At 24.4% G+C, this 20,060-nt stretch overlaps 3 protein-coding genes and 1 long non-coding RNA gene across 11 annotated transcripts; 3 read left to right on the forward strand and 1 right to left on the reverse strand.

Annotated features, from left to right (window-relative positions):
• The first annotated feature begins 195 nt into the window (after positions 1-195).
• On the forward strand, positions 196-4,194 carry LOC126910255 (uncharacterized). 3 transcript variants are annotated; one of them, XM_050692655.1, is made up of 7 exons: positions 874-1,804; positions 1,981-2,070; positions 2,155-2,338; positions 2,403-2,553; positions 3,413-3,523; positions 3,610-3,791; positions 3,887-4,194. In XM_050692655.1, exons 2-7 carry the CDS (start codon positions 2,001-2,003, stop codon positions 4,092-4,094), a joined length of 906 nt encoding a protein of 301 aa, XP_050548612.1. In that variant the 5' UTR covers positions 874-1,804; positions 1,981-2,000; the 3' UTR covers positions 4,095-4,194. The 3 variants fall into 3 exon arrangements, with proteins under 3 accessions (XP_050548613.1, XP_050548612.1, XP_050548611.1); XM_050692656.1 differs by lacking the exons at positions 874-1,804; positions 1,981-2,070 and adding an exon at positions 196-507; XM_050692654.1 differs by having other exon boundaries at positions 875-2,070.
• Positions 3,913-5,688, reverse strand: LOC126910257 (transcription initiation factor TFIID subunit 11). 3 transcript variants are annotated; one of them, XM_050692660.1, is made up of 6 exons: positions 5,274-5,688; positions 5,112-5,199; positions 4,920-5,016; positions 4,645-4,752; positions 4,333-4,394; positions 3,913-3,964 (listed from the first exon to the last, which is right to left on the reverse strand). In XM_050692660.1, the coding sequence occupies exons 1-5, from the start codon at positions 5,459-5,461 to the stop codon at positions 4,369-4,371; spliced, it is 507 nt and encodes a 168-aa protein (XP_050548617.1). In that variant the 5' UTR covers positions 5,462-5,688; the 3' UTR covers positions 3,913-3,964; positions 4,333-4,368. The 3 variants fall into 3 exon arrangements, with proteins under 3 accessions (XP_050548617.1, XP_050548615.1, XP_050548614.1); XM_050692658.1 differs by lacking the exon at positions 3,913-3,964 and having other exon boundaries at positions 4,307-4,394; positions 5,274-5,687; XM_050692657.1 differs by lacking the exons at positions 3,913-3,964; positions 4,333-4,394 and having other exon boundaries at positions 4,477-4,752; positions 5,274-5,684.
• Positions 5,689-6,902: 1,214 nt separating this feature from the next.
• Positions 6,903-18,072, forward strand: LOC126895956 (reticulon-1-A). 4 transcript variants are annotated; one of them, XM_050668312.1, is made up of 6 exons: positions 6,903-7,702; positions 9,506-9,541; positions 16,753-16,960; positions 17,037-17,245; positions 17,337-17,442; positions 17,505-18,072. In XM_050668312.1, exons 1-6 carry the CDS (start codon positions 7,129-7,131, stop codon positions 17,560-17,562), a joined length of 1,191 nt encoding a protein of 396 aa, XP_050524269.1. In that variant the 5' UTR covers positions 6,903-7,128; the 3' UTR covers positions 17,563-18,072. The 4 variants fall into 4 exon arrangements, with proteins under 4 accessions (XP_050524269.1, XP_050524270.1, XP_050524272.1 ...); XM_050668313.1 differs by lacking the exon at positions 6,903-7,702 and adding an exon at positions 9,191-9,399 and having other exon boundaries at positions 17,505-17,945; XM_050668315.1 differs by lacking the exons at positions 6,903-7,702; positions 9,506-9,541 and adding an exon at positions 10,432-10,831 and having other exon boundaries at positions 17,505-17,945.
• A 626-nt stretch (positions 18,073-18,698) lies between these two features.
• Positions 18,699-20,007, forward strand: LOC126895958 (uncharacterized). Its single transcript, XR_007701744.1, has 2 exons — positions 18,699-19,585; positions 19,643-20,007. It is a non-coding gene; the product is annotated as an uncharacterized LOC126895958 (long non-coding RNA).
• The last annotated feature ends 53 nt before the right edge of the window (positions 20,008-20,060 follow it).

The raw sequence follows: 20,060 nt of genomic DNA on the forward strand, positions 1-20,060 counted from the left end.
TTAAAATAAACTACTTTATTTGTAGCTCAACAGACATATTCAAATTGCTATTGAGTTTTAACAAAAAATGACTTACTCTTTTTGTTATTCTTTATTGAAAAGAAAAATTTGTTTACCCTGATAATAATTTTAAAAATATCACTTAATTAATGAAAGTATTTAAATTTGTAATATTTTTATGAACCTTTATGTTAAGTAAAACTTTAAAAAATATTTTAAATAAAAACTAGTCTTAAAAAAACAATTTATATGTGATACTTAAATTTTAAATAATCAACACAGCTATAATCAAACATATCTTTTAGAAAATTTGAATATGGTATCTGGAAATAAGCTTTTAATTTGCCTTGGATAAGATTGTTAATCTAGCAACTAGTACAAGTAATATAATTTTGGAAATGGTGTATTAAAGGTTTCAGTGACTCGGGCAATATTAATTTGGTGCCTCTTTTAAGCCCAATCTGTGGAAACTTAAGATGTCTAGCGCCCTCTTTTAATAAAAAAAAAGTTATTTAGTTATATAAAAATATATTTAATTAGCTAAGAAATTAAATTGAATTTCTCAAATAATTTTATTTGAAGAACTAATTTCTCTATATTTTTCTGTTTTTTTTTTTAAGATTTGTAAAAAACTACAGTAACATACAATTAAAATCATGAAATTGTAGTATTAATAACTAAAATACAATTTTTTATAAGTTACTAAACTTTTTCACAATCATTTTGCAATTTTTCGTCAAGTATTTACAGTTTTTTCATTAATTTTTTGCAATCAAGCTTTTAATAATTTTATATAGTTTATTAATTAGATAAATTAATATTTATTAAATTTTATTTTCCTATATTTATTAATATGTATGAACACAATAACATACAAGTCGTATATTTTAAACAATTCTAATTTTTTCAAATTACCAAAATATTTATTTATAACATATGTATTATGGATTCATTTAATTATCATATAAAATAAATTTATAGTTTTAAGCAGTTTATACCTATTTAGAATTTTTTGTAGAATCCAAGAAATCTTTTTTATAAAATATTTTATATTATAACTCAAATAAAAACAGCATGTAATAAAAAAAAGATAATAATAATATAACTTTGACTTATTTAAAGTTATCAGTTGGGTAGAAGTGTAGGTCATGCCTCCCTTAATTTATGCCTAATTTTAAGCTATCTGTTGTTTTATGTCAATGTTTTTGATATTGTAAATAATAAATAACTTTCCAAAATATTTCCCTCATTTCATTTCAATTCGAGTGAAATATTTTTTCAGTCTATATGTTCACAATATAGTAGGGACTTGGGATAACTGATTCAGATCAACCTTTATGAATATTTACTAGTGGCAGTTATTATAGGGGGTACCACCCCTAACCAAGAATGCTGACTCAAAAATTTTATTATAAGTCATATATATTTACTCTTTTTAGATGATTTTATACGTCAATTTTTTGTCTATTTTTAAGAAATTTTTATTTTATTTTAATGTACTGACTAAAAAAATATTAATAAAAAAAAAATCACGATTCCAAAAATAATTCGTTAACTTCCCTCCCCACACAAAAATTTCTATGACTGATACCGAGACAAAACTTTAAATTTGGCTTACTTAAAGAGACATTTTAAACAATTTGTTAAATTTTGATTATAATTCTCAAGCTATTACTTAATGATGTTAGAATCATTATTGATATAATGAACATAAATTATTCTAAAAGTACTTATATTTATGCTTTACATTAAGTAAATCCGTACAGTTTAAAGAGTTTCGTAATGTAACGAAGTGTAAGCGGGTCACACTTAAATTTTTGTAAGATTCGATGAACAATATAAAAACTTACTATTTTAGATGGGTCACTATATCCACTGTAGTCGTTAATTTGTCACTATAAAAGCTACTGTTGACAATCTTAAATTGTCGAATCAAATTATAGGGGTATACATTTAATAATTAAATAGTTAATAACACCGCAATTATATTATATTATAAAATGAGTTTAAAACTACATGATAATTCGTATGCTAATTCATTTGGAAACATCAAGGAAGAAAATATTGAAGGTAAAATAGAAATGTTTAGAATTTTGAAAAACATGTCAATTTTTATTATTTATTGTTAAAGATTTAACATGTAAATTTTGTTAGATTTATATGTGAAAGAATGGTATAAACGATATAAAATGAAGCTTCATCATAAGCAATATCTAACTACTGATTTTTTAATTTACAATTCGTTTTCGTCAGAATTAGTTAAATTTGTTTTTGAAATTTGTTCACGTTTCGGTGTAAATAGACGAATTAAATATATGTGTTTGGAATTGTTTGATCTGTTAGTAAATGCCTTATTACTAATCATATAATGTTGTTTAATGTGTTTTATTAATTATTTTTAGGTATTTGAATAAAATATTTTTTTATAAATACAAAAAAATCAAGAAATGCGAGAAAAATTGGAATGAATTTTTAAAACAAAGTAAAAATCAATCCTCTCTAAGAGTATTATCATGTATACAATTAGTACTGAAATTTATGCATAGATTTACGGTATGTCATTATTAAAAGTAAAATTTCATGGATTTTAATTTATTTTAGTTGTTAAAAATAAAGAATTTCTAAACAACCAACTATCTATTTTAATTCTGGATGGATTCCTTTTTTTTCAATTTGTTATGCACTCTTTTTAATGACATATTTACTGTTAAGGTACATCCTCATTAGATTTAACAATTTCTGTCTAGTTTTTATTATCCCTATGTTTTTTAAACAATTTTAAGTTTTGTTTTAAGAAATGAAGAACATATATAATTTAGGAAGGATTTATACTTGCATGATATAACATTAAATAGTTATAAATAAATGTCTTCTTAGCTCCAACTTGATATTAAATGTTGTTTATAAATAATTTTCAATTTAAAAAATAGATAAACTTTAAATTTAAAAATGTATTCTAGGATTTTAATAAAAGAAATTCATTTTAAATTGTGTTATTGTATATGCTATAACATAAACACAATATTATAGTGAAAGAAAAAAAAAATTTCATAAGCTAAAACTTTTTTGAATAAGACAGTTTTGTGATATTATATTTATCTAAGTGCAAAAGAAACATTTGCTTTAGGTGGAAAAACTTATTTAAAATAATTATCTTATTTTTGATGAGGGAAATTTAAAAAAAAAAGAGTGGAAATAATTAATACTGTATGGGTGTCATTGACACCTAATACATCTCTGCAAATTGACATTGACATTTATTTAAAATTTTTGTAATTAGTTACGTTATAATAGTGAAAAATTAAATTCTTTTAATATTTAATTTTAACAAGCTAAAACATAGTGGAAATACTGCAATTTTTATTGTTAAAACTAACTTTCTAAAGTAATGTGTTGAATTATATATTTTTAGAATTTAAAATTAATTGAGATGAAAAATATGTTACACCAGTTTGGACAAATGCACACAATAAATGATATTATTTCCTCAGAAGTTTATGTTTTTCATACAATAGAATATAAGGTACATCAAATAATTGTCAAAAACAGTACTAAATAATTTGCACAACATAATTCAATTTCTTTGTTATGTTATTTTAAATAATACAGTTAAATGAACCATCAATGTACACATTTGTTGAGTATTTTATCATAATATGTGGTTATGACAACGAAAATGAACTATTAACACTTTGTTCAGTTATAAGTGATTTTGTTTATATTTATTATCAAAGTATTTGTGATAGTTTATTGCATAAAAAAGGACAACAGGAATTTTCTTGTAATAAGAAGTAGGTATATACTGAAATATAATATCTAAATAACTCATAGAATCATATACGGTTAATTATTTTATTTTTTATTAATCTGTTTAATGTATTTTTAGAGTACAAATTTTGTTTGGTGAATTCCAAAAAACAAGTATAGCTGCTTCAATAATAATAACTAGTGCATACTTGCTTAACTACAGAGATGAAACAATTAAATTAACAATTGTAGAATTAGCAAAAGAATGTAATAGATCATCAAATGATTTGAGTTTGTTAAGTTTCGCTATAATAAATGTTATTAAAAATAAAATATTTCAATGTTAAAATATTAAAATATCTAATCTTAAATGCATTAAGATTAAATTTTAAATATTTTGTTTCTCAATTACAAGTATTTTAAATAAAATTTTAGATTTTTTTGTTATAGCTTTTCTTTTTAATCATTTAACACATATTTATTTTAATTTTTACTTTTATAATTGTTATAACTAATTTATTAATTGTTTATAGTAATGAATTAATTAATAAATTTGAAATATTAATTATTATTGGGGTTTATTACCATAGTATTTTTATTATTCAGACATAAAAATATGTTCTAATTTATATGTTGTAACTTGAATTCTGAAACAATATTAACAATTAAAAATACACATTTAAAATTTTTTTTCTATGTTTTTTTTAATATAATATAAAACTAAAAACCTGGTTTTTATATTATTATTATATTTATTATACTTAAAAAATAATACATCTCAATAATGATTATATATACACTCAATTTTAATATTATTATATAAAAAATATAAAATTCTGTCACATATACAAGGATAATTTCAGTCAATTAATTAAATGTAAAATGGCATTTTTCTACCTTTGGATGATGGAATTGCACCTCGTTTTCTTAACCTTCTAACAGCTTCTCTTAAGTGTTTAGGATGCAAAGGTCCTACGTCACCTTGAGTTTCCATTATATCAAGAGCTAAAATATCAATAAAATGTATCACTTTTGTTTTTTAATTAAATATATGCTTTCATTTCAAGATCACTGGCAGCTGTATTTACATTCTTTCAATATTACATTGGTACATTTATATTATTTTATATAGGTTTCTAATCTTTTTATTAAAATAATTAAATATATAATACCTTCTTCAACTATTTCACCAATAAATACTTTAGCAATTCCAGACATTGCAATAACAACATTTTGAGATACTGAATTTCCCGTTATGGTTTGAATGATCTAAAATTTTATTTTTTAATAAATAATATTTTTATGAATTCATTTTTATAGAAATAAACCAAGATTTTTAATATATATAAATATAATTCACATACTCTTTTTATTGCAGCTTTTGGAAATACTGAACGTCTATACATTTCATATCTATCTAATTGTTCCTCAGTAAAATTTGACACTAACACTCTAAAATCATCAATACTGTGTTATTACAAATAATTGTATTAAATAAAATAAATCAATCATTTTATAAGACTAACCTCATTTTTTCTCGTTCTTCTGCTTCAATTTGTTTTTTTGTTTTGTCTTTTTTCTTTTTGTTGTATGCTTCTGACAATTGATAATCATTTGAACGTTTAGGTTCAGGGGCTAAAAACATATCCTCTTGACCATAATCTTTATAAACGGAAGATTCAGCATTATGGTCTTTATTGAATATATTTTCCATATTTAAGGTGCAATAATCTTTGTTTTAATCAATAATAATTCATACAACAAAGTTTACTAGAAAATTTTACAAAAATATAAAACAAATACTTTTACTTAAATTTTTGAAATAAGTTAAATTATAGTTATTAATGCCTTTTTTTTAGAAAAACTTTTACATTGAATAAAAAATTAGGTTTTTAATTATAAGAAAAATTTTAAATATACAATAATTCTCAAAAGAATTGCTGTTAATAATATAACAGATAAGATAAAACCAGATGGTTCACTTTATCTCAAGATGTGTAATTCTCAAAAATGTAAGCTAACTAAAACCTACCTCAGATCAGTATCGCCAATTATAGGAATAAAAAAGTATTAATAGGAAATTATTGTTTATTAACTATGTGTTACTGACTTTTATTGTCTGTTATGACGTCTTTGTAAAGATGCTAAATTTACTGATACTTTCGAGTTCCGTTTCATTTTTGCTATATTGATGTATGAAGATTACCCATTTTATATTTGAAATTCATTAATTATTTTATTTTTAATTTTTGCATGTGTTTATTTTAAATCATGTACGATATAATATGCTAATGCCCAAACTTAATTTTAATTATTAAATCACATTTACTGCAAAAAGAAAGAAACAATATAACAAAGAAAAGAAATAATTTATTTTTTGGGTTCAAAGGTTTAAAACTTTGTATATGGAAAAAACACTTTCTTTAGCAACAATAAGTACATTCACACTTACATCTTTAAATTTTGAAATTCTTCAGGATCTAAATGATATTTTATTTAGTTTTCTTTATTTTTAAACTAAAAATTTTACCCTTGAAGCATTAGAATATATGAAAAGAAAACATATTTAGCATTATGTAGCAAATTATATGAAATCGAATTATTTAATCTGTTATAGAGTTAAAAAGACTGATGTAAGTAGATTAAAGATAAGTTAAAAAGTTTACCAATAAATAGTACATTATAGCTACTCAAATTTTGACTATTTTTTTAAATTCTGTTAATATGCATTGACTTTCATGTATACAGACATAACCAATTATATGATACAATAATTATAGTAAAAGGAGCTGTACATTAAATTAATTCCTTATATGCGGTGTCACTGCATTGTGGCAGGTTCGATGTATCAGTGAATTAAAATGTACACCATCTGGGTTTATCTTATCTGTTATAAATTGTCATCCTGACTATGAACTTTTGTATATAAACTATAAGGTTATCACAGGACCATAGTTAGTTAACATAGTCCACATAACCATAAATATTTCTTATCAATAGTATATGTTTAAGGATACTAAGTTTATTTAGGTTACCTAGGTTACCAATTAATATTTATTCTGTGGTATAACTGTTAAATTAATATTGATTTTTTTTTATCATACAACAGTATTCTTCATTATCATCTGAAATTCATATTTATAGTGTAATAGAAAATTCAGTAATTATTTCGATGTTTTTTTTATTAATTGTTACCTTTTGAACATACATAACCTTTTTAAAATATCTACTTAATTTTACTGCTAATACTATTTTTACATTTATTGCTCTTAAAGTTTTCACGATATACGCAACATTTTTTTTATTTTTAGACTGCACTTTGCCTATTTGTAATTAACACTTCAACTGCATTAAGTGTACATCCATTTTAAGAATTGGAAAATGGAAGACCGGAAACTATTGGACTTAAACGATGACCTATCAGAATTGTCACCAAAACCGATTTCTTCTGAATTCCCAAATGATATTATGTCTGAAGAAATAAAATCTAATTATCAAGAAGACAATGAAGACCTCATATTAGTTCCAGAAAAGTCTAGCTCTGTTGAAAATATTCAACCTCTTGAAAATACTTTTGAAGTAATAGAACAAGAACCTAAATCTCTTATTTATATTGTGGAAGATGAAAAAACTGAGCATGTGACCAAAAGTGATGAAAATTTATTTAATACTGAAACAGCTTCTAGTCTACTCTGCGATACTAATGTATCTAAAAGTGTTCCTTATGTAGAGATTCCTGATAAAGCTGACTTAATTTTTGATATTGAGTCTAAAAATAATGATGTTCCTACCTATAAAAACATTTCTAAAACAAAAACAGAAAATGTTCAACAACCTGAGTCTTTTGACTCTGATAGTATTATAACTAATATATCTCCTAAGGAAACTAATGTTAAGAATGATATTTGTGACATAAAAATTGGACCCGAAGAATTATTTTCAAGAATTGGTCTAGGTAAATTATAATATTTTTTTCATTGTTCTCTTATTTTATTAAGTAATATCACATAAATATTTTTATGCAAGTATCTTTGAGTTTTATTTTATAGTAATAATTTTTTAAGTCGTTTTATCTAGAAACTAGAATATTATTAAGTTGTAGAATTTATACACGACAAATAAATTTAAAAATTAATTATTTAATCAATCTTTTAATTACATATTTATTAATAAAAATACTGAGGATATTATATCTAACAATCTATGTGACATAAAAGATGTTTAGAATGTGATGTGTACAATTTTTGAAGGGGAAAATCTTATTGAAAATTATTAATTTTTATTCTTATATTTTTTATGTATCAATTTCTAATATAATTTAAATAGATTTAACATATTAAATGTTTTTTACAACAAAACTTCTATCTTTAACATATTTCATATGAATTGTATAAATTAATGATAAGATAAAAATGATGTACTTTCTGAATCTATGAAGAGAACCTTACATTAAACCCTAAAAACAATATTATATTTAATAACTTATATTCATCGTCTTAGTTTAAAACCTTTGACTGTAGGGGCTATAGCTTTATACTCAATTTATTTTTTCTCCCTACCCCCTTTCTTAACCCAATTCAAAAAATTATTTGTTGGGCATTGGATATGTCCATGGAAACTTAAATCCTACAGTTCCCATAAAAACATTGCTAATGTTTATGTTTCAGAACAATGATACTGAGAGGAAATAATCCTCAAAAAATAAAAGATTACTTATTTCTTTAAGAGGCAGATAATGAAAATGTTTTTTTATGTACCATTTTACCCTCCTAATATCAAATTTCAGTTATACCTTGATTTCTCAATAACAATTTTTTTATAAAAAAAAGGCCACTTTTAAAAAAAAGAGCCTTTTTCATTTTTTAATGTCTAATTCTATATGAATAGGATAAGTATGATTCTATAAAATATAGGAAAAAATATAAAATTATTCTATGTAATTATCTGAACAACAATGAAATATAATAAATTATATTAATTACATTTTTGGAATAACTTTTTAATAATACAATAAGAGCGTTAAGAATACATTTTTTTTATTAAATGTACTTTTTCCAAGTAAGAAGTACTTATAGACTTTTATTTATTGAAATTACGTTTTTACTGCAGTTGTTTTTTTACTAATATAATAAAGACATAATAATAATAAATAAAAATATTTAAAGTTATTAAGATATTATAAAACTATTGAAACTTTTGAAATCGAATAAAACATATCTTAAAAAATAATATTTGAAATAAAAGTTTCTTTAATTTTAAAGTTTTGAAGAAGGAATGGTTGATCACATAGAGTAATACCTATTTTTATCCAGCGTGACCTTATGCCTTATTATACTATCAGCGTTGTAATAATACCTATATCATAAATTGAAAATGAATTTAATAACAATAACGACTGCCGATTTCAGGCATTTAGTTCGTGTAAAACAACGCTTTAGAAATAACCACTATTTCTAACACGTGAATTCTAGATTGAATTATTATTAGTGATAGCATTTTTTATTTGCAAGGTTCTATTAAATTTATGACAAATATTAACTAATTATTGTTGTTTTATTTTTATTTTAACATACATATTATTTAAAATGAAATCAGTAGTAGAATTTGATCATATTTCAGTAGTGAATATTTTGTTTATTTTAATTCAGCCTAGTAAGAATTATTTTGTTTTATTTAAGGAGAACATTTAGTAATAATTTTTGTTATTGATTTATTCGATATAAAATTTCGTAGTTAAAGATATAACTTTTTTTTTTAGATAAATGGTTCAATCCTGAGAAACTGCCACCTAAAGGTATGTAATTTTTATATGATTAAAAATAATCGAATAATACTATCAATATTAAAATATAAACATTTGTTATATTCAGGTTCATTTTTAGATGAATAATTTTCCATCTGATTAATCCAAAACTTTTTTAAATGGTCAAATTCTCGCTCTAAAAATAGTTTTTCATTTGTAGAAAATATAAATATTGGCATATATATAATTATGCGCTGAGACTGAGCTTGACTAAGTTCTAAGAACTGACTTGTTGGGTTTCTTATCCTTGTCACAGGAACTTGTAAGGGGTGTGTTGTATTGGATTATTATTATTTATTACTTTAACCGACTCATTGTCTTATAGCAATTATTGATAGAAATAATTACTATCTTAATTTTTATTATTTTTTTTGAATAGCAATAAATATTATTTTGTTTTTAATCTATAAATCCCCGAAACGAATATCTAAAGTATCACAATGTTTAATCCTCCGAATTTAATGTCCGGGGTATGTATATGTTATCACAATTTAACTTTTATAAAAATTTTATATTTTCTTATAAATATTTCGGATTGGTCTGGAAATTTAAAGACTGGTATTAAGATATTTACGTTATCAATAAATCATTGATCAACTCGATGGTTCGTCTACGATTTCGTTTATGATTTTTATTTAAATTCTACGGCTGTTAACGCCTTAGCCCAACAGGCTTCCGCAAAAAATGTACCTCCGCCTTGTCTACATGTTCTATTGATCGCGTTAACCACTGATATTTTATACGGAGTGCCGTAGTTGTATATCCTCGCTGCGTATATACACCGAGTTTAAATTGCGACGCAATAACACTTCGCCCCCTGTGATTATTGTCCCTAGCGTGTAGCGCGCGCAAGCAATACTGTGCCACACGTCCTGCCGTTCATTGTTTTGTAGGGAGTGAACCAACGCGCACTGCATGTAGTTAACCGCCGTTTGTGTCCAGTGCACTGTGTCAGTATTGCTTTGTGTTCGAATGGTGGTATGCCTATACGTTTGTGCGTGTGTTGTACATTTATCTTGGAGCTCGACAGTATAATTAGAATTAAATGAGCGCTTGAGCTGCCGACACGGCCATAAAAATAGATCAGTAAAAAATTAAAATCATAGACGCGGCAGTGCACTCAGTACGCCGATCTATTATAATAATATATGACGACGACACTTATAGGTAGTGACAGTGTGTAATTCGCATGTAGTATTTTTTTTTTTTATAAACTGTCAAATCGAAATTCGTCTTGGATTCTGCGTGAAACATTCAACATGGGAGTAAAAAGAGAAAAACGTAAGTAAATACGAATCAACTTCATTAGGACTTATAGTTAACGAATTTTTCATTAATTCTGGCCGTTGTATGTAGACTTCCGGGCGTTGTTGTGCTGATGTTTTGGCGGGTAAGAGGGAGTAAACTTGCCCGCCAAAAATAAACCTCTTGTTCGAATTAAGACTTTTACATAATAAATGTAATATTTAAAAGTGTATTTTCTGAAACTTATCTTGTGAATAAAGTCACTACCTTTTTACTGCTAAGAATATTACGACTTGTATGGAATGTGTTATCGTTATTGTTTTTATCTGAGATAGACCAACTGGTTATGTAATTGAGATGTTGTATGCAACAGCATAACTGTACCGTTGTCAGATACACGTTTAATAATTCGTGTTATATTTTTGTTAATTTAATTGTTAAATTAAATTCTCTATGTAAGTGGTTCTGTAACTTATGTTCCTATTGCTTTTCATATTTTAAAATGTTAAAATTGTTAAATGAAGGCTTATATTAAAAAACAAATATGGTTTATGAGAGACATATTTTTTTATGTTTAATAAGATAATAAAATGTACAAAGTTTCATGAAAATTGGTAAATATTTTATTTTACAATGAAATTGTTGAATAATGATTACTGTAATTATTTAAATTGATACTACTAATGTGAGTCATGGGCAAACATGTACTACATTTTTCTATGCCACAGTGGACTATGATTTACACGTGATTTTTTACTTCTTGAGGATTAGTGATTAGTGATAAGTGATGTAATATATATATATATGCATCTTACATAATCTTAAACAAATAATTCAATTTAACTAAACAATATAGACGTTGTACATTTAAAATTTTGTGCATTTGATTGAGCTAAGATTTAACAAATCATTAATAAAAACATATACGTATAATGCTATTATATCCAACGAAATGTGTGAACATTTCTAAAAAATATACGTTTAATGGTTAACTTAAAATAGTGTATAGAAAACACCTTGAATGATATTGACCTTTTATTACATAGTTATGACTAATGATAAAAATAAATGTAATTATTTCGTGGTGGGAGTTAAGAATATTTTACATAACTTTTTTTTGTCAATCTGATGTGGTTTATCTATAAGTTTAAACGTATATTAATATATAGAAACATTTATAACTAGTATCTGTTATTAGTTGATCATTTAAATAATAAACAATGTTTTCTTAAAGTACGTAAATCCTTTGATGGTAAATTTTGTTGTGGGTTTAATTGTAACAGTGGTAGCCGAATTGAAATTTCTATTTTAATTGTTTTGTAGATTCGTGATTATTAATTATAAGTATCCAACATATTTTTTTTTACTTTTCATATTATTTTCGAATCAATTATGCACGCAATTGTTTACTGAGTTTAAAGCAGACGCATAATTAATAGTGATAAAGGGGGAGTAAGGGGAATAGGTTCCTAAAACAAAAATACAGTGTAAAAAAAATAATTATCTTTCGTTTGGCAGGGAAAATTTTCTTATATATATTTCTTTCTCCCTCTTAATAAAACTAACTNGATTAGTGTAAAAAAAATAATTATCTTTCGTTTGGCAGGGAAAATTTTCTTATATATATTTCTTTCTCCCTCTTAATAAAACTAACTATGCCAAAAATTAATAAACGACTTTTTTATGTTATCAGTAATTGCAGAATATAAACCTCGACTGATGTTTCAAGGCCAGAGAATAAAAATTTATTCAGTAATTAAATTACTAGGTTTTAGTTACGTTTGTTATTTTTCATGACTGAATTTGTGATACCTTTTCAATGTTAGTTGGGTTACAAATTTTTAGGATGTGTTTATGATTCTTTTTTTTTTTAATTGTTTAATATACTTGACATAAATATTACTGAAAATATGGAGTGTGAAGAAAATTTCTCTGCCTCTTATTACATATAAAAATAAACATTACTTTCAAAAGAGTGGATGAGCTACTTATCCGACGGATTTATACATTTATTTACTTAAATATAATTTGCATTGCAAATATTTTACGGTTTGAATTAACTAAAGCAATATTATGATTAAAGAACAATTAAAGCATTTGTATAACGATTTATTGAATTTTTTAACCAGTTCACATTTTATATGCAAATCGTCTGTTAAATTTTGTATTGATATTTAAACTTTAATCATTACTGTATATTATGGAATTTTATTTATCACATCACAAAATTAATGACCAATACTTGAATGTATTGATTCTTACTCAAAGAGGTCATTTCAATATAATCAGTGTGTTATGTCATTTTAACTTAGTTAATACGTTTTACAAATTTTATGTACACGTTCATTGATTTTCAAATTATTTAACATAATAATAAAAGAAAATATATATTATTACTTCCAGGGGTTACTAATATTTTTTTCTTATAGTAAAATTTCTAAGAATTTTAGGAGTTTCTCTTAACAATGTCATATTTAGGTAGTTGGTGGTGCGGATGCAGTTTTTGTAGTTTATCCATTATATTGTAGTGTTAACAAATAATATAAGATAATTTGGTATTCTTTTTGGAAATTATATGTAATACATCTTTTTACCATTAAACAAAAACAGTACTATGTAGATTTTGACGTTTACTAATTAATCTCAAACACTTAATTTTATAGTTACAGAAAAAAAATCTTAAACTTGTTATATAAGAGATCCTTGCGAAAACCGTTAAGTTATTCTGTAATTATTATTTTTATAATTAAATCAGTAATATTATTTGATAAAATTTCACCTACACAGTAACCACAACGTCAAAGACTGTTATAAAATCGTTATTGTAACACATGGTACTTATGTATTCAATTTTTGAATTATGAGTAACGTGATTTTTTTATTCAAGTTTTTTATTTCCGGTTATGCTGTCGATCGAGTCTTCCTAATTGTTTAAAAACTATATGACAAATTTATTTTTAAAATAGAACATTTTATTCATTTACTTGGTCTATATGTGCACGAAGTTATTTGTTTATTTAAATACTGATTATTCAATTAAGTGAAATAGTAAATCTTAGCTAGTTTATTTTCAAATATATAATATTTTATACTTGTCTAATTCTAGACATTTGACCACGTGATCTATTTTTAATTCCGCTGCTATATTTATGTATTCTTTTCAAGTCATCGGAACGCATGTCTGTGTTTTCTGCAGTAAACTTGATTTTTTTTTGTACAGTGTTCGGATATATTTTAATTTTCGAATAGTAGAAATGTATTTTATTTCTTAAATCGTTGACAGTAAACAAGTTATAAGTTATGGTTTTTGAAACACTGTTTAAAATTTCTTTCGTGTTAACTATTAGGCTCATTACTTTTATTCAATAAACCTTAAGTATATATTTCAAACAATGAATGACCGACGTGGATTTATTATTTGAAATTCGTTTTCTTTGAAGTACAGTTATACCCTAAAATGTTAATTAATTTTTGTAAAGGGAATATTTTATAACAAGGTTTTCTTTCACTTTTCTAAGAATCCACTGATTTTTCAAATTTTGGAAAATCGATGGATTTAACCTACATTTAATATAAGTCAAATATATAAATGCAACTATCATATATCGTTGTGTAGTTTAATGAACGATATTTTAACGTTTGCATTACGATATGCTGACAGTGTAACGTTTTTTATCGATACGTGTCAGTGTCATGTAAACTAGTAATGAATTTGCAACGTGTACCACATTTTACAGAAATTAAAGATTACAAAAAAAAAAAATTCTGATTCAGCAAAACATTGGTAATTTTTGATGCAAGCCCAGACCGGGACACAACGTAATTGTCGACGGGACACACGTATGCAGGACTCGAACGCACATGTGGAACCTCAGCACCGTTGGTGGGACAGACACACGAACAGCTGTGTATTGAAAGAGGGGGAGTAGCTCTGCTACGTGGAATCCGTTGGCCGCCGCAGCCGTTGTCTTTTGGCGTACGGTGGATACCATTTAGCCGTCCAAGATCATCTTAGTATAGAGCTCAATTGCGCATCGGCTGTAGTTTGTGTAGTTCTTTATTCCGTAAATCTCGTGTGGTTAATCGGTTGACAAATGGCGCCCAAGAGAAATAATAGTAGGTACAACAACGGATATGCTGCACCCGTCGAGTTACCTGAAAGGGGACCAGGTTTGTGTGCCTATAACTTAAAACTTGCTTGGTACTCGAAAATCGTATTATTTCTTTTTGTTTCTTGTTGAAGTTTCGTGTTCAAGATCAAATCATATACCAAACAACCGGTTTCGTCGGATGATTACCGTTAGACGGGCATTCTGTTACATGAAATGATAATTTCTTAGTTCTCTTAATTTTTGTTTGATTTAAATTTAACACATTCGATTTACGTGGCCTCTTTAATAACCCATTAATACATTTTTTAAATATTGTATTTTACTTGCGTTTAGTGTATTTATCTATTTATATCACCTTGATATGTTTATCAATCGGCATCCCCTTAATTTTTTTCATGTACATGAATTCATGTTTTAGCCTTTAACAGCGGCTACTTAAATGCGCAGATGCGAATACTCGAGATTTGAACTGAAAATTATTCTAAATGATGATTCATTTTGGTTTATTGTCGTAGATGTATTTACTTAATTCTTAGTCATTCTAAAACCTCGGTGTGTTTTGATTTAAAAATATTCAATTTTAACTTTTTTAGATTTTCTTTTCAACTATAATGTATAACTTACAGAGTGAGTTTCGTTAAACCAATAGGGAAGTATTTAAATTATATTTGATGTTGAGATAAAATTAAAACTGCGTTTTTATAATATACAATAAATTCTAGTTCTATATGTTCGTTTTCATAATTATTATTCAAAAATTGTATTGAACTACTTTGAACTAGAAAGTACTATTATTATTATAATTAAAAGGATTAACACTGCATATATACATCTTCGCGTTTCTATCACTTTCTTTTTTTTAATATAAAACTGTTGCAGGGTTATTATTAAAATTTCATTTTATTTATTTATTTATTTATATATTTATTTATTAGGCGACCATATATTTTTGTTAGTAATAAAATATAAAATTTCTACGCGAATCAATTAGCTTCCAATATGGAACGTTATCTCGTAAATTATATTTATCTTATTGTATTTTAATTTCCACATAGCAAAATTTCTGAATAAAATTCAAACGTTGCATCGTTGATACCCTGAGGCTATGTTTATAGTTCAATGTTCACTTTGCTAATTCTACTTTTATTTACAGTACTCTTTTTAAAACATTTTTTCTTTGTTAATGTTATTATGCTACAAATAGAAAAATTATATGTAATGTAGTATCTTATTTTGATAACCTCGAAAATATTTTATATTATCATAGTTAATTTTTTTTAACCTATATAATTTATTTACAATGTCAATTTTTTTTTTCGAGATAATATTTTTTTTAATTACAAAAATATGACATAATAATGTCATAATTTATATGACATATATTATATTACAAATTATTGTAATATTATGATCATCATATCCATTAATTATAAAATATTATTTCAGTTAAATTCGCAAGAAAAATGTCAAAGTAATTTTAAAATTATATTGATAGTGAGATATTTTTTAATGAAATATTAGACTGAGTATTTTCAATGGGGATTATCCATATTTTCATTATTAGTATTTACAAAGTATTTTATATTAAGTAATATATATAATATAATAAGTTATGAATTTACTAGAATTTTGTATTTAAAAAAAAAATTATTATTAAATTTTTGTTAGTTTTAAAAATTAGTTAAGAAATTATAAATTTTGTTTTTTCTAATTATGGTTGAATTATGATTACATTAATTAATTAAAGACTGTTAAAACAATAATATTATGTGATGTATTATTTCTATGTTGAGTTTTTTTAATTATTTATTAAAATAATAAGTATTTTATTTTTATTTTTTACAGTTGAAGCCTTAGTGTATTGGAGAGATCCTGTATTGTCAGGTATTGTCTTTGGTGGCTCACTAGTCATTTTATTATCCTTTGCATATATGTCATTGATCAGTGTTATTGCATATCTTGCCATCGCTGTACAGTCTGGATGTATTTTATTACGCCTTTATAAAGTAGCTTTACAAACAGTTCAAAAAACATCTGAAAGTCATCCATTCCAGTAAGAATATACTATATACTATATGTAATTTGAGAATTTTTTATACAATATTAATATTTTCAATGTTTTACTACAGAGAATATTTGGACTTAGACATTAGGCTTCCAGAAGAAAAAGCTGAAGAATGGGGTAAATTAGCTGTTGTGCATGTCAATGCTATTCTAGTTGAACTCCGTCGTTTATTACTCGCTGAAGATTTAGTGGACTCGGTCAAATTTTTTGGTATTTTATGGGTGTTAACTTATATTGGTGCGTGGTTCAATGGCCTCACTTTAATAATTTTAGGTAAGACTAATATGTATTAAATATTATTTTACTTTTAATATGACACTATTACATAGTATTAAACCAAACTATTTTCTTATTATATTTTTAGGTTTAATTGCACTGTTTACATTACCAAAAGTGTATGAAAACAACAAAACTCAAATTGATCAAAATATTGAATTGGTCAGGGGTAAAATTGCAGAATTAACCAACAAGTATTTATTATTTAATATATTTACTGTATAAAATAATAAATGTATTTTTTCTATTTTATTAGAGTTAGAGCAGCTATTCCTATTGGAAAAAAATCTACTGAAGAAAAGAAGAAAGAATAGACTCCTGTATTTATCTATGGGAAACATCTTATTGTTGTGGTCATATTTAGGCTAACATCAAATTTTTTTTTTTTTTTATGAAATTAGACCATGTCATCCCTATAAAATTAATATAAATTTTTATTACTATTAAAATTATATGCAATTCTCCATTTTTAATTTATTTATTTCATCATAAGGAGAAATATGCGTAAATAGTCTTTCTCAATATTATATTAATTTCACTATATTATCATGTAAAGGTTTGTGAGTTATTAAATATGGTCTGGTTAAGCTTATGCTCATATATTGTGTGTCCTATCTATTTTTACACGTTTTTATTTCCATCAGCGAATCGCGAAGCAAGTTAGCATAAAATTATACAACGCTATTGTTTGTGTATGCATATTACATATAATATTTTACTCTGTTGTAGGCGTTTAAGTTTTTTCTTTTATATAGATTATGTTCTAGTTTTCCTAATTCTATAAATATATTATTAGGTTAATCATTTTATAATTAAAAACGTTATATAGAGTGAAGTTATAAACAATATTCATATAATATATACATATATATATACATATTAGTTTTTAAAAATATTGATATGTATAAAACTTCAATTTGTACTGCTGATTTCAACAAAATTAAAAATTTTTTTGCACTTAAAATTCTAATCTAAATTGAAATTAGTAATCAGTTAATGACTTCTATTCATTAAAATACTTTGTTTGTAATATATAAATACAGGTAATTGTTATAATACATTTTTACAGTGACTTAAAATAGTGTTTTTATTTATATGCCTTTTGATAAATTTCTTCAGTTTTTTTTTTTTAATTCAGTCAATTAGTATTAATTAGTAACTTTGACTTAAAATATGGTATTTAATGTTATTACATTTTTAATCTCGATTACTTGAAGAAAATATTTTTGGTATGACTTGAGAAATACTGTGTGCAAAGTGCCATACTTGTTGTTTTTATGTCTGGTAATAGAATTTTTCATTTTCTATCACATTCCTTTACCTATCTCTTTTTAAAAAATGAACTTTTATATGCTGTCTTTATGGAAACTAAATTTATTAAAAATATTAACTTTTATGGAAGTTTTTCCATAAAATATAAAAAAAATTTTAAATTATGTTTTGCANTAACTTTTATGGAAGTTTTTCCATAAAATATAAAAAAAAATTTAAATTATGTTTTGCATTGAGTTATGAAAATGTATTTGACAAAAAATTAAAGTTTCTGCTTAATAATTAAAAAGACATTTTTCTAACATTTCTTCATTATTTCTTTACTTTAACCTGTAAATATAACACAATAAAATTTTCCCAGAAAGTTAAAATTATTAACAATGTATATATATTATTACTTATGTAATTTACACTTTTTGCATTGTTTTATACAACCATATCAACTGTGCAAGGATTAATTTTCTTATGAGCATAGTAACATGAAACATTGTTATAAATGGAGTAAAAAGCACTAAGGAAAAGTAACAATTTATATAAATAAAAACTATACTCAAATTATTTTAGTAGAAAATAAGATTGCATTTTAAAACTAATATAGCTTAATTTAAATGTTTTTTTATTTCGTTATTTTTTGTTGAGATTCCGGAACGACATTGCAATATTAAAAAAGATTTTAGGAACAGGTGATGGAAAAAGATTTACATACGAAAATAATTTTAAAGAAGACGAAAATCTTCTAATATGTAGTAGAGACTATAACATAAGAACAAGAATGATATTAAAACACGATGAAACTGTAGAACAAATAGAAGATTTCATATATTTGGATTGTACTTTAAGCTCAGATGGAAGATGCAAAAAAGAAATATAAAGAGAATATACCAAGCTAAGGTAGCATTTAATATAAAAAAAAGTTTTTACTTCAATAAAAAATGACCTTAATATTAGAAAGAATCTACTAGAAACGTACATCTGGAACATCATGTTATATGAATGCTAAACATGAACTAATGCAAGAAAAGAATAAAGGCCTTAGAAATGTGGTGCTACAGAAGGATGGAAATGGTAAGTTGAACTGATAAATTAATTTAAATAAATGACTAATGAAGAATTTTTATAAAGGGTATCTAAGACGAAATTAATATGGAAGAGAGTATACATAAAAGGAGAAATTAATTAATAGATCATATTTAAGACGCAATAGGTTGCTATTATTAATCTTGAAAGGAATAATCGATGGAAAAAATCAAAGGAAAACCAAGATTGCAATACATAAGTCAGTTAATAGAAGATCAAGGATGTAATTTATATCAAGAGTTGAAGAGATAGAGAAACATGGAAGTTGCAGCAAATCAATCATAAGTTGAATACTACAAAAGATGGTTTAACATTTAATCAATCCCACTTATGTAATTTAAATAGAATTGTATACATTAAAGTAAAAATAAATTAATGAAAACATAAAATAAATAAATGCTTAAAAACTATTAACACATTTTTTATAGTTATCAATATTAAATATAATTACTTAAAATTATGG

Source organism: Daktulosphaira vitifoliae, unplaced genomic scaffold (assembly GCF_025091365.1).
Source record: "Daktulosphaira vitifoliae isolate Bord-2020 unplaced genomic scaffold, ASM2509136v1 Scaffold_1, whole genome shotgun sequence".
Lineage (NCBI taxonomy): Eukaryota > Metazoa > Arthropoda > Insecta > Hemiptera > Phylloxeridae > Daktulosphaira > Daktulosphaira vitifoliae.

What these genes read in the sequence shown, in the direction of transcription:
- LOC126910257 (XM_050692660.1), bottom strand. Translation starts at nt 5,461, where the DNA reads ATGGAAAATATATTCAATAAAGACCATAATGCTGAATCTTCCGTTTAT. An exon ending in TGGTGAAATAGTTGAAGAAG is followed by an intron (nt 4,753 to 4,919) that starts GTATTATATATT and finishes TTGATATTTTAG; the next exon opens with CTCTTGATATAATGGAAACT. An exon ending in TGCAATTCCATCATCCAAAG is followed by an intron (nt 4,395 to 4,644) that starts GTAGAAAAATGC and finishes ATATTGTTTCAG; the next exon opens with AATTCAAGTTACAACATATA.
- LOC126910255 (XM_050692655.1), top strand. Translation starts at nt 2,001, where the DNA reads ATGAGTTTAAAACTACATGATAATTCGTATGCTAATTCATTTGGAAAC. An exon ending in CAAGGAAGAAAATATTGAAG is followed by an intron (nt 2,071 to 2,154) that starts GTAAAATAGAAA and finishes AAATTTTGTTAG; the next exon opens with ATTTATATGTGAAAGAATGG. An exon ending in GAATTTTCTTGTAATAAGAA is followed by an intron (nt 3,792 to 3,886) that starts GTAGGTATATAC and finishes ATGTATTTTTAG; the next exon opens with AGTACAAATTTTGTTTGGTG.
- LOC126895956 (XM_050668312.1), top strand. Translation starts at nt 7,129, where the DNA reads ATGGAAGACCGGAAACTATTGGACTTAAACGATGACCTATCAGAATTG. An exon ending in ATTTTCAAGAATTGGTCTAG is followed by an intron (nt 7,703 to 9,505) that starts GTAAATTATAAT and finishes TTTTTTTTTTAG; the next exon opens with ATAAATGGTTCAATCCTGAG. An exon ending in TGAGAAACTGCCACCTAAAG is followed by an intron (nt 9,542 to 16,752) that starts GTATGTAATTTT and finishes TATTTTTTACAG; the next exon opens with TTGAAGCCTTAGTGTATTGG.